The 24,479-nt window shown below is 43.0% G+C and overlaps 1 protein-coding gene across 2 annotated transcripts in view; it reads left to right on the forward strand.

The window, feature by feature from the left end:
* Positions 1-24,479, forward strand: part of LOC124794766 (probable cytochrome P450 301a1, mitochondrial) — a 183,731-nt gene that overhangs the window by 133,599 nt on the left and 25,653 nt on the right. For both annotated transcript variants that reach the window (XM_047258388.1, XM_047258389.1), the window contains exons 7-8: positions 3,518-3,719; positions 15,742-15,904. In XM_047258388.1, coding sequence (XP_047114344.1) covers positions 3,518-3,719; positions 15,742-15,904 — 365 coding nt within the window. The remainder of the gene's footprint in view (positions 1-3,517; positions 3,720-15,741; positions 15,905-24,479) is intronic.

Raw genomic sequence — 24,479 nt, forward strand, 5'->3', positions numbered from 1 at the left:
TGAAATTCTTAGCAACCATGTCAGCAGCATCGCACAGAGTTGGATGATACGATTTCAGTCTCTTGCGATTTAAAAGTGGCAGGTCGCTATGCACGGGTAGGTTAGAATTCCTGGAGATCTTGTGGAATTCTCTCATAAGGGCAGTACATCTGCGTAGATCAGGAGGCATTATACCGGTTAACAGTGGAAGCCAATAAACTGGAGTAGATCTGATTGTGCCAGATATTATGCGCATTGTCGTATTCAGCTGGGTATCAACAAGCCTTGTATGATGACTACTCATCCAAACAGGTGCACAATACTCAGCACTTGAGTATACCAAGCCCAGAGCTGAAGTTCGCAGGGTGGTTGCTGAAGATCCCCAGGTAGTTCCGCATAACTTATGGAGGATGTTGTTTCGAGTCCTCAGCTTTTGAGCTAAGTTAAGAAGGTGTTGTTTGAAGCATAGTGTACGATCCAGGATGACACCAAGATATTTTGGGTTCCAGTTGTGATGAAGAATTCTGCCTCTGAAACTTACCTCCAGTTTTACGTTCGCCAACTGGTTATTTAGATGGAAGCAACACACTTCTGTTTTATTCACACTGGGTTGGAGTCTCCAGATTTTGAAGTAATTGTCTAATGCAGACAGGTCATTGGCTAAAATCTCTTCTGTTGTCTTCATTTCCTGGTGTTTGACGGCTAGAGCCAGGTCATCGGCATAGCAGTATTTTCTGGACGAAGTGTCAGGTAGATCAGATAGATATAGGTTGAACAGTAAGGGTGAGAGAACTGATCCTTGAGGCAATCCGTTGTTCAGCTTCCTCTCCTTACTTATGTTGCTTCCAGTGATTACCTGGAACTTCCGATCACTTAGCATGCTGTTAATCAGTCGAGCCAGAATTATCAGAATTATTCATATACGGTGGCAAAATCTTGCAGCCTTACAAATTCAGTGAACCCAAGCGTAAGATACTTGTCAGCGGCCGGGCGGAGTGGCCGAGTGGTTCTAGGCGCTACAGTCTGGAACCGCGCGACCGCTACGGTCGCAGGTTCGAATCCTGCCTCGGGCATGGATGTGTGTGATGTCCTTAGGTTACTTAGGTTTAAGTAGTTGTAAGTTCTAGGGGACTGATGACCTCAGCAGTTAAGTCCCATAGTGCTCAGAGCCATTTGAATTATTTTTTAATTTGTCAGCCATCTCTTCAATAGTAAACGTATTCGTACTGCTGTCTATAACTGTTAACGTACAACTAACAGTGGCTGAAAAACAAACCCAATACATAACGGAGTTGTCCTGAATGCAAGTTTGAAGGTGAAGAGTCAAGTGGTCATTACTGTTGTCAACAGCAAGTACTGTGAGTGTATGGAACAGGGTTGTCTCCAAACAAGACATCCAGTGCATACCGCCGACATCTACACTGCTGTAAAGAAGTTTATGTACAATATAGATGTCAAGACAAATGAAAGTAAGAAATCAAAACGAAATGTAATTACTGTGTAATGCACCACATGAAACAACGGGTATTGCATGCCGACACACTCACAAAATTTTCGTAGACAACATTCGAATTTTTTTCAGTGGAATTGAGCTTCACCCTAAAGCGGCGAATATATCACGTCTTCTTCGGTGAGTTGTTGACACAGATTCAAGTGTTTGTACTTTTCAGTACGGACACCTATATGGCATATGAAGTAACGAAGCTACTGTAGGTTCTTATACCTCCGTTGTATCATAGAAGTTTATTTTCTATTTATGCATATCTAAATGCATTTATCATGTTCATTTCAATATTGTCTTTCACGTTCTCTTGGCTAGGACGACTATTGAAAATGTATTTTGGTCCAAAACATGCTCAATGCGAAAAATAGATGTTTATATCAGACCCAGTCTATCGGCACACAGGAGTAGAGCTGTTAAGTATAAATATTTCACCACGTGTTCCGTCTTGTCCTGCCGCATGTTTCCGTGCCCTGTGATTGGTGGCCTGGACAAAGTGGACGAACACAATGTAAAATGCTGACTCAGCATCCTGCTCCACTCCAACTGCAGCCAGGGACGCGTGCAACGAAAGTAATGCACTGCTCGGTGCTGTGCCATTTAGTGATGTCACATAGTCGTTGAAAAACAGAGTTACGTGTTGCATCGGGAGACTGTCTCGCTAGGGGTTCCAAATAACAGGTCAAGTCTGCTGGAATCTCATACACTGAAGAGCCAAAGAAATTGGTATACCTGCCCAATATCGTGAAGGGGCCCTGCGAGCACGCATAAGCGCTGCAACACTACGTGACATGGACTCGATTAATGTCTGAAAAAGTGTTGGAGGCAAGTAACATCATGAATCCTGCAACTGCGGCAGACACTTGTTGTCTTATATAGGTGTTGCCGACCGCAGCGCCGTTTTATGGCTGTTTACATATCTCTGTATGTGAATACGCGTGCCTCTACCAACTTCTTTGACACTTCAGTGTACCGCGACGCTGGATAGGTGACACGGGATACCGAGACAGTGCCTCGCATTGTTAGCCTCCAAGATCAGAAAACATGACCCCATACGATTTTTTCTTGTGAGGATATGTGAAGAAAAGTGTGTTCATTACCACATTACCTCATGACGCAGAAGAAGTGAAGAACGGAATAACAGTCGTCATAACTTCTGTACAATCAGATACTTCGTGTAAAGTATATGTCGAATCTAGCTATCGTCTCGATGTTGTTGGTGCTGCATTTGATGGATTATAGAGAATTTGTAATAACATAGCTAACACTTTAAGATTTTTTGAGTATTTTGCAACTGATCCCACAATTGTATTATGTTTTTTTTTCAATAAATAAGGACTTTTGAAAAATCATTCTTTTTGAAATACCCTGTGTTTTTTACTTTAGTTTTGGGGCAGCTTTTAGTGTTTCCTCAACATGACAAACGCCCCTTTAAGAAAAATCTATTCCAGTGTCTTTGTTGTCATTACCAAACAGTTTTCCAAATTTCTAACAAGTGTGCATGGGCTGTTGTCTGAAGAATATTGCTTGCTAAGAAAGACTTCATTACTAACTGAGTTTTTCACTCTACAGTGAAGTATACGCTGATATGAAACATCTTGGCAGATTAAAACTGTGCTGGACCGAGACTCGAACTCGTGACCTTTTCTTTCTGCGTGAAGCGCTCTGTCGACTGAGCTACCCGAGCACGACTCACGAGCCGTCCTCACAGCTATACTTACGCCATTAGCTCGTCTCCTATCTTCCAAACTCCACAGAAGTTTCGCAAGAGAACTTCTTTGACGTTTGGAAGATAGGAAGGAGATAATGTACTGGCGCAACTAAACCTGTGACGACGGTTCGTGAATCGTTCTTGGGTAGCTCTGTCGGTAGAGCAATTGTTCGTATAAGGCAAACAACCCAAGTTCGCGACTCGGTTCGGCACACAGTTTTAATCTGCCAGGAAGTTTCGAACACCATTGTCACTAATCATTTAATTAATACTATGTTGTGGTGCTGGGAAACATGACGTTGACCAATATCCCGGTCCATGTGCAGCGGTGTCACTGGTGGCGCTGGACGCGCGCCTCGGTTGCCTGGAGCCGGATTTCCCGCCTGACTCTGAGCCGCAGAAGCTAATCGACACCGTGCAGGTCCTGTTCGACTCGATATACAAGCTGGAGTTCCGGCTGTCACCGTGGAAGGTCATCAGCACACCCACCTGGCGGCGCTTCGTCCGGGGGCTCGACTACTTCTACGAGTAAGTGCTCCACTGTCTTGTGATGCCTGCGGTTAGAGTAGTGGGATAAACAACGCTCGCCATGCACTGTATCACGGCTGGCGGACAATGTACACTGAAGCGACAAAAGTCGTGGGACACCCCCTAATACAGTGTCGGACCTCCTTGTGCCCAGCGAAGAACAGCATCTGAACGTGGCATGGGTTCAACAAGTCATAAATACACTGAAGAAATTTTGAGCTATGCTGCCTCTATAACTGTCTATAACCACGGGAGTGCTGCCGGTGCAGGATATTGTGCACGAACTGACCTCTCGATTATGTCCTACAAATTTTCGGTGGGATTCATGTCGGGCTGTCTGGGTGGTCGGATTATATGCTCGAACTGACCAGAGTGTTCTGCAAACCAATCGTGGAAAACTTAACCCGGTGACACAGAACATTTTCATCCGTAAAATCTCCATCGTTGTGCGGGAGCACGAGGTCCATCACCGACTGCAAAGGGTCTCCAACTAGCCGAATGTAACTATTTCCAGTCAATGATCCATGTAAACACAGCCCACTTTATTGCGGAGCCACCACCAGCTTGAACAGTGTCTTACTAACTGAAACCGTGAGTCATCTGACCAGGTCACGGTTTCCCAGTCTTCTAGGGTCCAACCGATATGGTCATGAGCCCAGGACAGGTGCTGCAGGTGACGTCGTGCTGTTAGCAAAGACACTCGCATCAGTCGTCTGTTGCCATAGTACATTAACGCCCAATTTCGCCGCATTGTCCTAATGGATACGTTCGTTGTACGTCCCACATTGATATCTACAGTTATTTCACGCAGCATTGCTTGTCTGTAAGCCCTGACAACTCTACGCCAGTGCCGCTGCTCCCGGTTGTTAAGCGAAGGCTGTCGGCCACTACAGTGTGCTTCGTGAGAGGTAATGCCTGAAATTTGGTATTCTCGGTACATATTTGACACTGTGGATCTCGGAATGTTGAATTTCCAAGCTATTTCCGAAATGAAGTGTCCTATGCCTGTAGCTGCAACTACAATTCCGCCTTTAGAGTCTGTTAATTCCCATCGTGTTGCCATAATCTTGTCGGAAACCTTTCCATGTGAATCAACTTAGTGCAAATGACAGTTCCACCAATACACTGCCCCTTTATCATCTTGTGCACGTGAAACTAGCACTATCTCTATATGTGCGTATCGCCATCCCATGGCTTCTGTCTCCTCACTGTATGAGGCTGTGGATGCCCGCCTTCTAATGTGAGACCTGCTTCACGAAATGCAACCATCAGTTTCTCCCTACAGCTCCTTCGAGAAGGCAGCCGTAAAACCGTCTTTCGACTGCATTTGTTCCTAGATACCAGCTAAATCGCTCGGCCTTCTGGAGCCTAGGACTTCCATAAAGACCCCCTATATTCCTTGCTCCCTGTACAATTTTGAGCAATGAAAGCCCTCACCCCTTTCACTGCTGTGTCCTCTGCTATATAGAGTTCTCATTAGAATCGACAGCGAACCAACACCGACGAGGATAATTCAGGTATACATGTCGACGTCGCAAGCCGAAGATGAAGAGATAGAGGAAGTATATGAGGATAGTGAACCGGTAATTCAATACGAAATAGTCATGGGTAATTGGAATGCTGTTGTAGGGGGAGGAGGATAATGTGGGCTTGGTACTAGGAATGACAGAAGAGAAAGACTAATCGAGTTCTGCAATAAACTTCAGCTAGAAACAGCAAATACTTTCTTCAAGAATCTCAAGAAGATATCTAATTGGAAAAGACCTGGAGATACGAGAAGATTTCAGTTAGATTACGTCGTCGTCAGGCAGGGATTCCGAAATGAGATACTGGATTGTAAGGCGTATCCGGGAGCAGATATATACTCAGATCATAGTTTAGTAGTGATGAAAAGGAGGTTGAAGATTAACAGATTAATCAAAAAAATCAATGCCCAAAGAAATGGGATAGAGGAGTACTATGGAAAGAGAAGATACGCCTGAATTTCTCTGAGGCTGTAGCCACTGAGACAGGGCACTTCAGTTGAAGAGGGATGGACATCATAAGATTTGTCGACCTGGGAAAAGCGCTCGACAATATTAATGGTGCAAGATGTTCGAAATTCTTAGAAAAATGGGGGTAAGCTATAGGGAAAGATGGGTAATATTCAATATGCACAAGAAACAGGAGGAAACGGTAGAAGTGGAAGACAAAGACCGAAGTGCTCGAATTAGAAAGCGTGTACAACAGAGGTATAGTCTTTCGTCCCTACTGCCCAATCTACACATCGAAGAAGAAATGAAGGAAATAAAAGAAAAGTTCAAGAGTGGAATTAAAATTCAAGGCGAAAGGATATCGATGATAAGATTCGCTGATGGCATTGATATCCTCGGTGAAAGCAAAGAAGAATTACAGTATCTGCTGAATGGAATGAACGAGTACAGAATATGGACTGAGTGTAAACCGAAGAACGGCGAAAGTAATGAGAAGTAGAAAAAATGAGAGTAGCGAGAAACTTAACATCAGAATTGGTGATCACGAAGTAGATGAAGTTAAGGTATTCTGCAGCCAAGGTAGCAAAATAGCCCATGACGGTCGGAGCCAGGAGGGCATAAAAAGCAGACTAGCACAGGTACAAAAGAGGTAAACCTGGTCAAAAGAAGTCTAGTAACGTCAAGCCTTAATTTGAGGAAAAAATTTCTGAGAATGTACGTTTCGAGCACAGCATTGTGTGGCAATGATTCATAGGCTGCGGGAAAACCAGAAAAGAAGAGAATCGAAGATTTTGAGATATGGTGTTACGGAAGAATTCTGAAATTTGGGTGGACTGATAACGAAAGGAATGAGGAGGTTCTCCGGAGTATCGGCGAGGAAAGGAATATGTGGAAAACTTTGACACGAATGAGAGACAGAATGTTAGTACATCTTTTGACACATCACGGAATAACTTCCGTGATACTTGAGGGAGATGTAGAGAGTAGCCGGCCGGAGTGGCCGAGCGGTTAAAGGCGCTACAGTCTGGAACCGCACGACCGCTACGGTCGCAGGTTCGAATCCTGCCTCGGGCATGGATGTGTGTGATGTCCTTAGGTTAGTTAGGTTTAAGTAGTTCTAAGTTCTAGGGAACTTACGACCACAGCAGTTGAGTCCCATAGTGCTCAGAGCCATTTGAACCATTTGAACCCATGTAGAGAGTAAATACTGTAGAGGAAAACAGAGTTTGGAATACATCGAGCAAATAACTGAGGACGTAGGTTGCAGGTGCTACCCTTAGATGAAGTATTCGTGGCGGGCCACGTCGAAGGTAAGGAAAAAAAAAGTAGAGTGAAACCTTACTCTACCGACAAAATTTCGGAGGTTCCCCGAAAATGTTTTCTGAGTATAATACACTGAATTATTCTCTTATATCCGCTACCCTGGGAACTATCACAACAGTGAAAAATCCTTAAATATACAACAATGATAAGAGTGCAACTGTTATTCATGCAAGATTCTCAGACCAGTAACAGTGATTGTTTTTAGTGCACTTACAACCGCGAATATCACTATTTCTTCGTGTGTTGTGACACATCTCGCACGGCCAGTATCTTCCCGCAGGCAGAAGACAGTCGTGGCCTTCTACTGGGTCCCTGACCTCCTAAGAACCGAGGGGAATGAGAAAGCTGACAGAGCACCGAAAGCAGCTTACCTGGAAAATATCACAGTTTGCCTTAAAGTCCTCCTAAAGGCTACTTTCAGTGGTTGAAAAAGAGATTTTGGCTGAATGGAAAAGACAGTGGCTGGAAGCGGCCAATAACTGTCAGTCTTAACCAGCTATTCGACCACGGCACACTTCCTTTCGAACTCCCAGAAGGGACGGAGTGGTCATCAGTCTCCTTCCTATCAGACACTGCCCAATGACGGAACCAAATATCTTGCGGCATGAAGATCAAAGTGAATATAGCGTTTGCGGCGTGACGGCCCACGGTGCGCCGTGTTTCAGTGACGTGTGTTTCGTATCTTACAGGAGGGATTTACCCTCGATTTTAGCCGATACGAAACAATAGGAAGAAAATTGTTGACACCTGCGTAATTTTACTGGACGATGGTGAAACCTTCCCGTCTCCTCTATATCTCTTTTGTTACGCAACCTTCCCTTCTACAATAACCTATGAAACCTTCCCTTAGGATTTCTATCTCTTGCTTAGTAATAACAAATGAAATGTTCCCTTTGAAATTAATTCTCATTTTCAATCTTCGCATACAAATTTAAATGCTGCTTATTAAAAGTGATTTTCTGATTATTTCGACGAAACATAGAATGTGTCGTCGTCGTGGCCCCCAGTCGTTACCTACAATAACCCAAAACTGTTCCTTACCTTTTTTACTGTTACTGGATCGCCATCTGACTGCTACATCGAACTGCAACATGAATATACTTACTCTGTTTTTCTATACTCTGTTAGCTGCTGGTGGGCTGTCATAATTAGTGGCTGTATTTATTACCAAAGCTGAAGTTCTTCTTTAATAGCAAAGCTGACGTTATTCTTTAATTAATATGACTGAAGTTACGTAATTCATAGTTAAAAAAAATGGCTCTGAGCACTATGGGACTCAACTGCTGTGGTCATCAGTCCCCTAGAACTTAGAACTACTTAAACCTAACTAACCTAAGGACATCACACACACCCATGCCCGAGGCAGGATTCGAACCTGCGACTGTTGCAGCAGCGCGGCTCCGGACTGGAGCGCCTAGAACCGCACGGCCACCGCGGCCGGCTCATAGTTAAACTTTTACTTGACAACAATAAAATTTTGCCAAGTTTTACGTTGATGGTTTTTGGGATGGATTGTAATCAGTAATGCCATATTGCTGGCAAAAATTAATTATATTCTGAAAACGATTCTTCAGATATTTTACGTTGGTAATGAAATGATTTTACAAACGTTCAAATGGGACTTACTGTTTACAATAATCTTACAACTAGCATTGCGCAAACATACCTTCAGTGGTCTTGAGTTTCTCATAAAAATAATTCAATAATATTAGTTCCTCTTATGATAATAGTTAGCTGATGTCTCTGTAGATCCGTTTATAATCTCTTGTAAATCATAGCTGGTGGCTGGCAGGCACACCGCTCCTCTCAACCTTTCGCTTCAGACCTGCTACCGACTCGCTTCACATCTCGCTTACTACTGACTTCCTACGAACGCTAAAGTGCGGTCTCTCCCGCCAACAACGCTTTCTAGTGCAGACAATCCCTGTTACCACTACAACATGTATCAGTGCGCGGTCTTTCGCACCCTTTTCTTAACATGTATCCATACGCGGTCTCTCCCGCCCTTTTTAAAATTATATCATTGTGCGGTCTCTCCCGCCAACAATACTTTGGTGCAGACATTCCCTGCTACCACAAATATTTCCAAAATGGCATATATTAGTTATTCCTACTTAATCCTTTTAATAAAATATAAACATCTTTCATAAATTGTGATTTGACAGTAGACAATAGAAATATACACGTCTTACGATGGTTGTAATAAATTTCTGGTTGGTGGCACATTGTATTACACTGAGGTGACGGAACTCGTGGAATAGCTATATGCATATATACAGAAGGCGACAGTATCGGGTACACATGGTATAAAAGCGCAGTGTGTTGGCGGAACTGTCATTTGTACACAGGTGATTACTGTGAAGAGGTTTCCGACGTGATTATGGCCGCACGACGGAAAAAAACACGCTTTTAATGTGGAATGGTAGGTGGAGCTAGACGTATGGGACATTTCGTTTTGGAAATCGCTAGGAAGTTCAACATTCGTAAAGCCGCAGTGTCCGAGTGTCGAGAATACTACATTTCAGACATTACATCTCACCACGAACAACGCACTTAACGAACGAGAGCAATGACGTCTGCGAAGTGCTAACAGACAAGCAACACTGCGCGAAATAAACGCAGAAATCAATGTGGAACGTACGACGAAAGTATCCACTAGAGCAGTGCGGCCAAATTTGGCGTTAATGGGCTATGGCAGCAGACGACCAACAAGAGTACCTTTGCTAACAGCTCTCGACGTCGCCTGCAGCGCCTCTCCTGGGCCCGTGGCTACGTGGTTTAGAGCCTAGACGACTGGGAAACCGTGCTCTGGTCAGACGAGTCCCGATTTCAGTTGATGGGAGCTGATGGTAGGGTTCGAGTGTGACCCAGACCCCACGAAGCCGTGGACGCAAGTTGTCAATAAAGCTGGTGACTATAAGGGTGTGGGCTGAGCATACATTTAATTGACTAGGCCCAGATCATTGACTAGAAATGGTTATGTTCGGCTACCTGGAAACCACTTGCAGCCTTTCATAGACTACATGTACCCAAACAAGGATTTCATGACACTGGGACACAATAGGCTAGTTACCTGCGTTAAAAATGTGGTTTGGATTGTTCTTATTCTGATTGATAATAACATTTAAACGGCATTTACGGCAAATATTTTCACAAAATATCTGTTATTTTTATGTAAACAAAACTTAAAAATCATTAACTCTCAAGATCTGGTCACGTGATCTGAAACGCTCTCTTAGTGGCTGATGCTCTGGTGACATCACAGCCTAGGAGTAAGACGAAGCTATACGTTTGTTGTAGGAGCGCTAGCCCGAGTTACGAGGTTTTCACGTACTTTTTCTGCAAACAGTTCACAGTTCATCTATTTAGTGACTGAAAACGCAATTTAAACTTTTAAGTAGCAATAGAAGGGAATTTTTTAAATGCTGATAGTGGAAGTGTTGCAGAAGTTGATGCGTTTATGCTCCCCGATTTAGAGCGGCGAAATGTGCAACGACGGACACTCTTTTACATGCCCCCAGCAACATCATTAAACTCGGCAAAACTAAGGAATTGTGGAACTGAGTCTGCATATTGTAACTAGGTTGTCGTGAGCTACGATCCAAAGCACAATAAAGTTATTCTTGGCAAAACTTAGTGCAGATTCCATACATAGAAGACATTCATCAGAAATGGATAGCGCATCTGGCTGCAAAGGAAAACGTCACGTGTTCGAACCCTGGAAGTGTAATATATTTTTAAACTTTTACACGAAATACGAAAATAGTGTTAGCAAGAACCAATTGTAGCAGTTGTTTCGATTGTGGGATGTATTATTTACAGCTTCACATTAGTCCGAGTCTGAGAAATGGACAACGGAGTATAAATGCATTTACTTTGAGAATGACGAATTCACCTTTTTTCTAAAGCATTGCCAGTAGTGAAGATACACCATACACCCACAGTACAACGAGGTGTAGGACGATGAGGTAATACGGACAGATATAAAGCTTGTACAATATGCAGATGACACAAACGTAAGGGCTGTGATGTTTGTGAGTGTAAACTAACGTTAGAATTTGAAGCAGAGAAGATGATGAAACAGCAAAAGTTTAAACAATGAGGATCCCAGCTGAACAGTACGAATATAAAAACATTGTTTCTAATAAAGTAAAAAGTTTGTGGTCTCACTGACTAGAAAATATCTTTTTGAACGTTATGTGCGAACAGCGATTGCAAACATAAGCGCATGCAAACAGCAACGAAAACACAATAATACTCTTTGCCTGATTTGTAGGGTGAAATACTATAATAATGATTTGGTTTCATCTGGGAAAGCTGTCGAGTTGTTTTACAAATCGGTTACAATGTCTCTCGGGGTAGATTCGTTATGTTAACGTTATGTGTGTGTGAAATCTTATGGGACTTAACTGCTAAGGTCATCAGTCCCTAAGCTAACACACTGCTTAACCTAAGTTACCCTGAGGACAAACATACACACCCATGCCCGAGGGAGGACTCGAACCTCAGCAGGGACCAGCCGCACAGTCCATCACTGCAGAGCCCTAGACCGATCGGCCAATCCCGCGCGGCGATAGATTCGAACTAGCGATATATGGGCATTATCTTGTAAAATTCGTCCGTCTTCAGCTGCCGAATAATTAACGTGTAATTGAGTAAAACGACGGTTTTCACTTACGTTGAATGGCGCTATTCTTCGTTGTAACAGCGGGAGAGCATATTTGGAAGTAAATTAATGTTTACTTCACAATGCAACACATTTTTAGTTACGTTAGCAAAGTTTTGCCTCGACGTGGTGGCAACTTGCCGATACAGTGCAACCACATTTTATGCATCTTCTCATTCTCTGGAACACTCAAAAAACAACTTTCCAGGAGTTTTTTTTAGATGTAGTTTTATAGTATGGTACTACACTCCATTTGTAACCCATTTTCCGAAACGTAAATTCCACAACAAGACATCACTATGGTTAGCATTATGACATTAGGAGCAGCGAGCTAGCCAGGGACGTCACAGACATGACATGACTCGAACGGATCGTTTTAGCGTGCTTTCAAGTTATTTGAATTTCATTTCCGTTTTTGTTGTTGAATACTGAGATTCAAGTAGAAGAAAAGCATGTTAGGAGCATAAAATGACACAATTAATCATTTAAGATAATTTCCACAAAACAAACACCCAGTTGTTCGTGACTAATTTGAAGATCATTCTGAACAGTTCGAACGAATGATTTGGCAGCCCAGATTGCGCGACATGAATCCTTTCGATTATTTATGGGACATATCTAGAGGTCGTGCACAATATCCTGCACCGGCAACACTTTCACACTTATGGTCGGAGAGGCAGCGTGGATCAGTATTTCTGCAGGCGATTTCCAACGACTTGTTGAGTCTGTACCACGTCCGGTTTCTGCACTACGGTGAGCCAAAGGAGGTCCGAGACGATTTGAGGAGGTATTACTTTTGTCACGTCAGTGTAGTTCCGCCACCAGATATCTTAACACTGTCCACTGCCATATTAATATCATGAACTACGTCAATCGTATGAACAGAAATATTGGAGTTTTTATGTGACATTTTTTACTTTCTTGGCCCCAGTTATGTGACCTTTTCGATTTAACGACAGTAACTAGGCGTACACCAGTACTACAATTTTGAGAAAGAGTGCAGACGAACACTCTGATAAGCGCTTAACAAATGAATCCATCCACACATCCATCTGTTCATTCATTATAAAGCCGAAGGATCCAGTTTCTCGTTGGTGCCTATGTGCTGTGACGAGGTAGCCGTCGCTCTGGGAAGAGCTGGACATAGCATAATTGTGCCGGTATTCAACAGCATTCAGTGAGTCCATACAAGAACCGCACATCGGCCGGCTCTTCATCAGTAAAAGTACCTATACTACTGACACCGTTAAAATACGACTAACAGTGCCGAAGTAACAAACGCGATACAAAGCGAAGCTGTACTGAATACAAGCTTGGAAGCGAAGATATAAGTGCGCGTTTTAGTTGCCAGCAACAGGTACCGTTAGTAAATGGTTTTTCAAAACTACACACTCAGCATACGCCGTCTACAGTTGCGCTGCTGCACAGATATCTTCAGAGCAATATACACTCTTTAAAAAAAATGAATCAGTAATCGGTAGATGTGATGTGTAGATACAAGCAAATGAATAAAATTTCAGAAAAACTGGATGATTTATTCAAGAGAAAGAGCTTCACCAATTGAGCAATCAATAACGCGTTGATTCATCTCTGAACCTTACGCAAGCAGTTATTCGGCTTCCCGTTGATTGACAGAGTTGTTGGATGTCCTCCTGAGGGATACGATGCAAAATTCTCTCCAACTGACGCCTTAGATTGTCAAAATCGCGAGCTGGTTTTAGGGCCCTTGAGGGCCCTGCCCATAATATTCCGAATATTCGAGAGAGATCCGGTGACACTGCTGGCCAAGAAGACAAGCAGTAGACTCTCTCGTTGTGTGCGCGTGGACGTTATCTTTCTGAAATGTAAACCCAGCATGGCTTGCCATGAAGGGCACAAAACGGGGCACAGAATATCGCCGACGTACCTCTGTTCTGTAAAACGTGCTGCGGATGACAGTCAGAGGGACACTGCTATGAAAATATATCACACTCCAGACCACTACCGCGCCGTATGGTGGGCTACATTCAGGTTGGTATCCACCGGCTGTATGGGACGTCTCCAGGCACGTATGTCACCTGAACTGATTCCCGATGACCAGCGAGGACGTGTCTAGGGACGCCCACGGCAGCGATGGGATGCCGACCCGACTGTCGTCCTCCAAACGGTCCGACAACCGGGAGTTATGGTCTGGGGTGCCATTTCTTTTCATAGCAGGACCTCTTTCGCTGTGATCTGTGCTACTCCTACAGCACAGCAGAACGTCGACGATATTCTATACCCCGTTTTGTTGCCCTTCATGAAAAGCCATCCTGGGCATACATTTCAGCAAGATAATACCTGCCAGTATACAGTGAGATTTCGTGCGTGCCAAATCCTGCATTGGCTAGCAAGGACGCCGAATCGCTTCCAAACTGAGAACGTTTGGAACATTATGGGCAGGATCTCCCGACCAGCTTGGCATTTTGACGGTCTAAAGCGCCAATTGGACAGAATTTGGCACGACAATTGGACAGAATTTGGCACTATTTCACTCAGGAGGTCATCTAGTAATGTCAAGCTGAATAACTGCTTGCCTAAGAGCCAGTGGTAGATCAGCGCGTTATTGATTTGCTCAATCTGTGAAACTCTTCCTCTTGAATAAATCATCCAATTTTTCTGAAATTGTATTCATTTGTTTCTCTATACATGTACACCATATCCACCGATATCCGACCCATCTGGATAATTACTTCATGGTGCACCGGCGTTTTTTTTTTCTTTTCTCTTACAGTGTAGCTGCAAAAATAAATGCAATAAGAAATCAAATGAAATGCTATTGCTCTGTATATCACCATCGGATACTTGGGGTGCCTAAACAGAGGTACTCAGTAAATGTTCCTGAAGAACCATCGACACCTTGTCAGTAGAGTTCACGTTCACCCTGTATACCTCTACAAAAATTCAAATGGCTCTGAGCACTATGGGACTTAACATCTATGGTCATCAGTCCCCTAGAACTTAGAACTACTTAAACCTAACTAGCCTAAGGACAGCACACAACACCCAGTCATCACGAGGCAGAGTATACCTCTACAGTTTTACGTTTGCCGATGACAGTAATTTTATCAGGAACGACAAAGCGTTTGGATGAGCAGTTGAATGGAATAGACAGTGTCTTGAAGAGAGAGGCTAGGATAGGAAGGAATAGCTTTCCTCAAATGAGGGTTACTAACATCTAAGATAAGTGTAACTGCAGCAGACCTTGTAGTCAGGGCTATCACAACCTGGATACATGATTTTCGAGATAAGACTGCTTCAGGATTAAGTAGGAATAATTATTTATAGGCAAGACCAGCTTCGCGGCATTTTAGCTACATCATCAGATGCAGTCTGTATAAATTAATAAACAAAAGCTCATGTTCAGCATGAAAACGTAACTAAAATGAAAATATATACGAGGTGAACAAACTCAAAAAATTAAGCCATGTTCCGATCGAGAAAAGAGAATGGCATGATGCAGCGTTCAGAGTCAGCAATTTTTCGCTGAGCAGCGGACGTCAAACAATAAAATAGCAGAAAATAACATATAACGCTACCATGATACCTAGAAAGGACTAAAGCTAAAAAGAAGAAATTCGTAATAGAAAATTATCATGTAGGTAAAATACTAAGAAGTTCAACTCACCATAAGTAGCAGTGTCTGATGAGATAATGGGTCCCCATACACCGGAAAAGTGGTCACATACCTACCTATATGATCATTTTCGGGATTATGTAAAATTAAGTAGCTCACGGTCCCTCATTTACCTAAGAAGGATTGAAAAATATACTAGTGAAAACCCAGTTATGTAATCATAAATTCTGGTTCATTCCCCAAAAAATCCAATATAAAACAACGGCGAACTTTAGCACTGTATGTGTATCGATTTCTGACAAGCTTGTGTAACCCGTCGGTGGTTTTTTTCTTTTTTTCTTTTTTCTTTTTTAAAGGGTTTTTGTCTTATTATTTAATGTATGTACTGGGGACGTGCATCCTTATAACGCACATGCTAATCATATACGTAGCACTTCCTAACAAAATGTCACTGACACCTTTCAGGACATCGATGAAATACATCAACGCCGCCATGGAACGCATCAAGGCCAAAGGCGAGAACTCCACTGGAGACCTCAGTGTGCTCGAGCGGCTGCTGCTCCAGAATGATGACCCTGTAGTCGCCTGCGTCATGGCGCTAGACATGATGTTCGCCGGCGTCGACACGGTGCGTCCCATGCGTGCAAGAGTGTCCGCATCTGCATGTGTGAGCATGCGCCTGCATGTATGTGTGTGTGTCTTCGAGAGAGAGAGAAAGAGAGAGAGTGGACATCTGAGTGTGTGAGGGTGGATGTGCCCAACTTTTAAGATAATGTGACTAATGAAAATATACTGCCTGACAACGAAAATGAAGTATCTAGAATGGGAGGAGGTCACGAAATGTAACTTCACGTGTTGAGTGGGTATGTGTCGTTAATTCAGGGATGGCAAAACCGTACTAAATTTACGAAAAACGTTGCAGTATGAGCCCACTTATTAGTATTATGCTGCACCCCGTCTGTCTTGGGTGTATGCATCGATTCCTTTTGGAGACGGTATCACAAAGACCCTCCTGGAAAAAGGTGGCCCACACTTGTTGTAATTCCTCCTTGATAACTGGATAATGGCAGTGTGACAGACTTGATGTCCGAGATGGCCCCACACCTGTTCTATTGGGGACATGGGAACACATCAACGTCACGCAGACAGTTCATAGGGACACTTGCTCTGCTCTGCGCTGACGAGCACTGGCTGTTGAAAAACGGCACCACGACACTGTCACATGGCACGTAACACATGAGGATTCAACACGTCAGTCATATACCGTTGTGCTGTTAGAATTCCTCAATCACTAACAGTCGTGACCTGAAGTCGTATACGATGATATCTTGCAGCATGATGCTAGGAATAGCCCCGTTGTACCTCTCCGGATTCACTGGAAGAAAAGATCCTTCCCCAGGTCACCTCGATACTCGCCAGAGATGGTCACTCATGGTAGTGCAGAACCGCGATTCATCGCTGAACGCAATGCGACGCCTTTCATCAGCATCCCATGCTTCTCGGTCTGGACACCATTTCAAACGCAGCCAATCGGGGAGTTAACGGCAGCCCAAAAAGGCGACGGTGATGCTCCAGTCCAGCCGCTGCTAGTGTCCGGCCACTGGTGCGGGGTGACACAGATTATTGCAGTGAGTCCATTACTTTTTTTCGGATGGCAGGCGCAGATGCGAAGGGGTGAGGATGTGCTTGGAGCACAGTACGACGATGCTGTCTTCCGGCGGTCAAACGTGGTAGACCAGAACTTTGATCAGAAGTGTGCCTGTCCTCACTTTCCCATACAGTCGATCATCTGGCCATTGTCACATACGAATACCACTAAAATCTAGATACTGTACGACTCGACCAGCCGGTCAGATAGAGACTTAACAGTGAGGCCCCTTTCAAAATCTAGCAGATGCCGATAGCACGGTCTCAGACGAATATACAGATTTCCGTGTCCTTCACAATGATCACTCAACATCTGACGCTGTTCACTCCCATTATATGCCCTGCCAGGTCGGGTAACAACACTAAACATGAACAAAGCAACTCTAATCATTTATAGACCGGCATCCGACATTGTCTTCTGGGTGCTGACCTTTTTTAGTCGTTGGACTTCTGAGTACGCCTCCAGGCATGACTTAAACTTCCGTTACTTGTGTTGTTTCCACCTATGATTTCCAAAGACTGCCAGAAGTTCTTCTAAGGGCTATGTGAAAGTAGCACCACTTGGAGGACGGATTGGGCTAAGGCTGCCCCTACCCTTGATTGTTTCTTAAAGCGACACATCAAAGATATTGTGCATCGTCAGTGTCCTACAACGCGACAGATTTGGAAAGTGGAATTCGTAAAGCGGGACGCTCCCAAGTTCAGAACCAATTCGGGATACTCAAAGTGCATAAAGGCGGGTACGATTGTCCACGGAATAAGGCAGCAAACAATGTGAACGCCCGTTACCGTAAGCTGAAACATAGAAATTCGATATTTTCTAATTTTTCTAATTATTGTGTTAGAATTAAGTTTGTTAAAGGTAAAACTTTTTCTCTCGCCACAATATTCAAAAACATATCTTTTATCGTAGAAACTGTAAGTCGGCTGTTTAGGTTTTTATATTGGTAACGCCGCGTAGTACTCTCTATGAAAATCGCTGACTGCGCTGTGTGCAGTCTGTAACTGGTTGGATTCATTGTTGAAATATTCGCTAGTGTAGCGTTGGACAGTTGGATGTGAACAGCGCTAAAAATACTGTGAGTCACTTTAGTGATGATCAGAATAAGTAGAGAGAACAGTCTGAGTGCGTTCAGTTTTGCTCAGCTCAGCTGTTTAAAAATCAAATAACGTAAGAGTTTTTCAAGCACCGTCATTCTTTAGATACAAAGGGGATGTTTCAAAATTTCCTTTTTCTGTCTAAACGTTGTTCAGATCGTCGACTGCACGAAGATGATTTTCTTTCACCGAAACAGTGCAAGATAATTCGTTATGTTCAGCAAAATGTTTCGTTTGAACACTCATTTCAACGGCACCACCTTTTTGCCAAGTTTCCATTTGTAATCATGAAGGTGACTGCGTTTTCTCCATTTTCCAGAAGCTTCCACGCTACGGCAGATTCGCCATTCTACTGTATTCGCCATCATCAGTTTGCTTAAAGCAGATTTTGCATTAAAAAGATCGGAAGCTGCGTTTCCGAGGAAAAATGTCTGTGTGACAGGTCTGAAGCATCTCGCCTACGCACTGAATTAGACTCACTGAAGTGAAACGACGCAGTATATGTGGCTGAAGTCAGTGAAGAGGCAACGATATTAAATTATACTGGGAACAGCAAGGACACTTGCTAGTTTTAAAGGTCGATGAAATAAAAAAAATGCACTTATCGTAGAATCCCTGTTCTGCGTTTCATTCCGTTTTAAAATTAATTACTGCCCGTATTTTCAGTACAGTAAATTACCTGAATTCTGAGGTTCCGACCAAAGCTATGGGCATACGTGTTATTGTGTGGCCAGTATTCGCCTATAACTATGCAAGAGTTCTTGGACTATTGTTGTGGAAAATTTATTTTAGATACCTTTATAAAAAAGTTGCAAGATGCTAACTCGGGCGAGCACGCCGACCGAGGAAAATCGCCCCTGAATGAATGAGCCACTCATCAAGTTCTCTAAGAGCGTTATGGTATTCTGTCACAGCTCAATGATTTCTTTTGCCGGAGGTCATGAATTGCTTTCTCCAGTTCCCATATCCTGTGGACCTTGGTCTTCACGATTTGGTTCCCTTTCATCTTCCAAAATTTTCTGGTGTTATCAGCCTGAGACACATATGACACTTCCACGTAATTCATTCAGACTTCCTTCTACTCTTCTGTGCATACTGCCTTCTTCCCATGTTTGCTCAACACTGTTTGTTTGTTTGTTTTCCTTACTTCTCCTCGTATTTAGGACTCTACTGTCTTGTACATTTCTTCCATTTGTCCATTCTTTTCTAGTCCTTCTATTTCCCCACATTCTTTCTTCATCCTCCCCTTCTTCTCTGGTTAGTTAACGTTCTTAGTTCATTTTTTTCTGTCCTGTCTTATCCATTCTTCCGAATTGTCATTTTTCCACTTTCTGCGTTCAACCATTCCATCCAACATGTTTCCTGTTATCCACTCCTTCTTAGTTCTTGTTCTTTTCACTACAATTGCAAAAATATGAAGAAAAGACGAATATTGCGTTGTTGCGTTACAAATAGTGTGGAGACAACCATGTGTTTTTTCAGCGGGGTAAGTGTTAAATGATGTTTCCAGATAGAACTTCCTGCCTGCGCACACATAGTTCTACCGGTGAGAAAGTCCTATAGTTTAACTTTTCCCATACGTCAATGAAAGGACACCTTGGAGTCCGCCATGTTTCAGTCCTTGGTCTACTGCTATTCTCGCTGTATATCAATGATATGTAATGGGGTGGCAATGGGAATCCCGATTAATTGTCAGGATGGCCATTTCTTAACCCTTTGAGACCCAGTGGTTTCTGCCTGAAGCCACCACTTTAATTCTTCTTTTTAAGGTATCACTGCCTTCTGCATGAAAACTCAATGCTATTGCAAGACAGAGACTTCTAATGGCACGCTGAGGTATTTTTGCGAATGTAGTTCATTGTAGCAGTCACTTACAGTGTTTAAAAGAAAGCAACAATCGGCGCGGAAACTGTGCTGTGTGATTGTAGAAGTCGGTGACGCATTTTTTCCCATATTTAGGAGATCACTGACAGTGAAAGTAAGTGTATTTAACGTATTGTAACGTAAATTTGAGTTTGTACTACTGCTTTTATGGATATTATAGAAATGAAACCAGTGTGGTAGTATGTAGTTGTGATACAAAATTCATTAAATTTTAGAATCATTTTCGCTTCTTATTTAGGAGTATAATTTGTTTTACGCTTTATGAGTTCAACGAAGTTTCGAGATGTGGAATTCTGTCTGGGAAAAATGTGAATTTTCTTTCAAGCGTGGAATGATTGAGAGTTGTAAACTGTATGTCCCAATTCCTCCAAAGTGAAACCATCTACTTCAGATTACAGATTATTTACCGTTTAACGCTATATTCATTGCTCACTGTGATAATAAATATAGTTTTTTTGAAAAATTTTACATTTATGTTCTAAACTGCAACCGTCTCTTTAAATGAATTGGCTGTTTTCTTTTTGCCAGTTTCTTCTTTTATTCGTTGCTCACTATGAAAATAAAGGTTAGCAATGTGAAAAATTTTAAAATTATATATATTTTTTACAGTGTTGGGTTTCAAAGGGTTAACTCAGGATGCAGGACGATTGGTTGCGTGATACCAGCAACTCGACAGTCATCGAACCAATATAGCTTAGACGGAAAATACATTCTTTATTTAAAAATGTCCTCGTCCAGCGGTTGAAGGCAGCGACTCGAAGACGTGCACTGACTCTCAGCAGCAGCGTCTGCCAAGGCAAAGTATAAGGCGGCCATTTCCGATGCGACGGCACCTGGTCAGCGAAGTAGCAGCCTCAGTGTCCATGCAGACGCGGGACTGGCGTCAGGCTGCGTGTGCGCCAGAGAGCCTCAGCTCTGGCAGTGCGTCAGGTGCTAGGGCGTGTTGGAACGCAGGCTTCGAACCCAAGATACCTTGGAGATGCCCAGGGACCGTATGAAGTCACGCTGGAGGTCCCCTTAGGGTTGGCATTGGTTCGCACCCTGGAGTCATCCGGTCTAGCAGCTAGCTAGTGAAACAGTTTGATGTAGACAAAGCTGGTTGCCCTACAAAGAACCCTCGACTGACGTGGAGCACGTCTCGGCCTGTGTTGAAAAAGAGATACTGCTATAACTGAGCAGCGTGTGTTTATAGTAGATTTGACCACTTTATTATGACTGAACCCTGTCTTTGATCACGTATGGACCGAGGCAGTCCAGCGTGAGGCCACAGCGTAAGGTAATACAGTTCGCCAACTGCGACTCAGTAATATTCCGGCCTTGGCAACAGGATTTCAGTGGCAACTAGTTTTCCTGCCTCCGTCACGGTTTGTGAAGTCTGTTGGGATGTTGGCACAACAGATATTTCATCTCTGATTCAATCTAATGAGCATGACTTACACAGGGTGGTCCATTGATCGTGACCGGGCCAAATATCTCATGAAATAAGTGTCAAACGAAAAAACTAAAATGAACAAAACCTGTCTAGCTTGGCGCTATAGTGGGCCCGCTAGATGGCGCTGCCATAGATCAAACGGATGTCAACTGCGTTTTTTTAAAGACGAACCCCCATTTTTATTACATATTCGTGTAGTACGTAAATAAATATGAATGTTTTAGTTTGACCACTTTTTTCGCTTTGTGATAGATGGCGCTGTAATAGTCACAAACATATGGCTCACAATTTTAGACGAACATTTGTTAACGGGTAGCTTTTTAAATTAAAATACAGAACATAGGTACGTTTAAACATTTCATTTCGGTTGTTCCAATGTGATACATGTACCTTTGAGAACTTATCCATTTCTGAGAACGCATGCTGTCACAGCATGATTACCTGTAAATACTATATTAATGCAATAAATGCTCAAACTGATGTCCGTCAACCTCAATGCATTTGGCAATACGTGTAACGACATTCCTTTCAACAGCGAGTAGTTCGCCTACCGTAATGATAGCACATGCATTGACAATGCGCTGACGCATGTTGTCAGGCGCTGTCGGTGGATCACGATAGCAAATATCCTTCAACTTTCCCAACAGAAAGAAATCCGGGGACGTCAGATCCGGTGAACGTGCGGGCCGTGGTATGGTGCTTCAACGACCAATCCACCTGTCATGAAATATGCTGTTCAATACCGCTTCAACTGCACAGGAGCTATGTGCCGGACATCCATCATGTTGGAAGTACAACGCCATTCTGTCATGCAGTGAAACATCTTGCAGTAACATCGGTAGAACATTACGTAGGAAATTAGCATACATTGCACCATTTAGTTTGCCATCGATAAAATGGGTGCCAGTTATCCTTTCTCCCATAATGCCGCACCATACCTTAACCAGCCAAGGTCGCTGATGTTCCACTTGTCGCAGCCATCGTGGATTTTCCGTTGACCAATAGTGCATATTATGCCGGTTTACGTTACCGCTGTTGGACAACGACGCTTCGTCGCTAAGTAGAACGCGTGCAAAAAACCTGTCATCGTCCCGTAATTTCTCTTGTGCCCAGTGGCAGAACTGTAAACGACGTTCAAAGTCGTCGCCATGAAATTCCTGGTGCATAGAAATATGGTATGAGCGCAATCGATGTTGATGTTGCATACGAGCGCAATCGATGTTGATGTTGCATTCCCAACACCGACTTTTTTGAGATTCCCGGTTCTCACGCAATTTGTCTGCTACCGATGTGCGGATTAGCCGCAACAGCAGTTAAAACACCCACTTGGGCATCATCATTTGTTGGAGATCGTGATAGCCGTATATTAACACGATATCGACCTTTTCCGCAATTGTAAACGGTCCATTTTAACACGGGAAATGTATCACGACGCAAATACCGTCCGCACTGGGGGAACGTTACGTGATACCACGTTCTTATACATTTGTGACTATTACAGCGCCATCCATCACAAAGCGGAAAAAATAGTCAAACTAAAACATTCATATTTATTTACGTACTACACGAATATGTAATAAAAATGGGGGATCCTATTTTAAAAAACGCAGTTGATATCCGTTTGACCTATGGCAGCGCCATCTAGCGGGCCCACCATAGCGCCATCTGGTTTCCCCCTTGAAGCTAGACAAGTTTCGTTCTTTGTAGTTTTTTCGTTTGACGCTTATATCGTGAGATATTTGGCCCGGTCACGATCAATGGACCACCCTGTATATACACTGACGACATCCAGTGCACGAAAAATTATCTTGTCATGTGACGTTTTCTCAGTATCACGATGGACACACAACCGAAACGAGTCACAAACCAACGTCATATCTCACCGGAAGTTGATCAACGGATACTTTCTCGGAACAGTTCCTCCAGTGCTCATTGATGGTATGCAATTACGCTATAAAAGCAATAAAACATACCTGCAACTGGGGACTACAAAATGCTACAACATGCAGGAAATCACCTGTGATGTAATTCAAGCGCACAGAAACAGTCAAAATTCCAGACGACCATAGCTACCCGTGAACGGTTACAGAAGACGTGTGTAAGTAACAATCTGTGTGTTTCTTCCATCGCGCCAGTCCTTCCTCCGTTAGGGTGGATCCGTTTTCTTCAAATGTTTTGTAGCCACATGTGCCCTCTGTACCCTTCCTCGTACATCAGATACCTATCTGTAATCTCAGATCGGATATATCGGGCATTTTGCCTGTAGCTTCGAGTGTCATTAAATATTTCCCCGTTACCTTCTTTTTTGAGCCATACGACTCTGGAATAGACTACACAATGATTTATCCGAAATCACGTTGCATTCTAGGTGAGATTAAAACTATATCTGTTATCACCAGTGCAGCTTCCCTCTAGCCATATCGAAATTGCGTTCCTTCCGCTCACCGACGAACCAGTATCTCACTGTCATACTGTTTGCACGTCTTTATGTAATTCTGTTTGTTTCTTTCTATCTTATCTGCTAAACGCATCCTATCATTTCTCACTCTTGCTATGATCAATCAGCTTCCTCTCCATGTCCTTATGTACTCTCGTCATAAATTTCTGCTAACAAGAGTTACACTTCTTAAATTCCATATATTCATTAGTGTATCTATTATCATATTATTATTATTATTATACTGTACTGCTCCTGTAGTCTGCATATTGTAATGTTGAATCACTAAGAATGTGTGGCTGGATGCAATACAGTGTCTTGCGTCCCTAATGATGACAAATGAAGTAAATGAATAAATGGAAAGAAGTAAATAAATATAGGATGTCCCAGGAGAAATTGTCAATATTCAGGGATATAATAGAAACGGACATTTGAAGCAAAAACTTTCAGATGGACATCTGCCCTATTCAGAATGTTTTCTGAGATAGAACACATTTAATGTAGATTGTTATTCATTTTCAGTATTATTCGGTACATTGTCAGATTTACACATGTGCAGCAGTATATAAACATTGCGGCATGCGTTTTACAAACGATCAGTTGAAAAGTAAGTATTTTTAGCGCATTCACCTCGTACACGTCACATTACAGCTGATGTCATCATCAGCAGCAGCAGTAGCAGCAGCAACTAGAATAAGTTCTGAA

The sequence above is a fragment of the Schistocerca piceifrons genome, chromosome 4, assembly GCF_021461385.2.
Source record: "Schistocerca piceifrons isolate TAMUIC-IGC-003096 chromosome 4, iqSchPice1.1, whole genome shotgun sequence".
NCBI lineage: Eukaryota > Metazoa > Arthropoda > Insecta > Orthoptera > Acrididae > Schistocerca > Schistocerca piceifrons.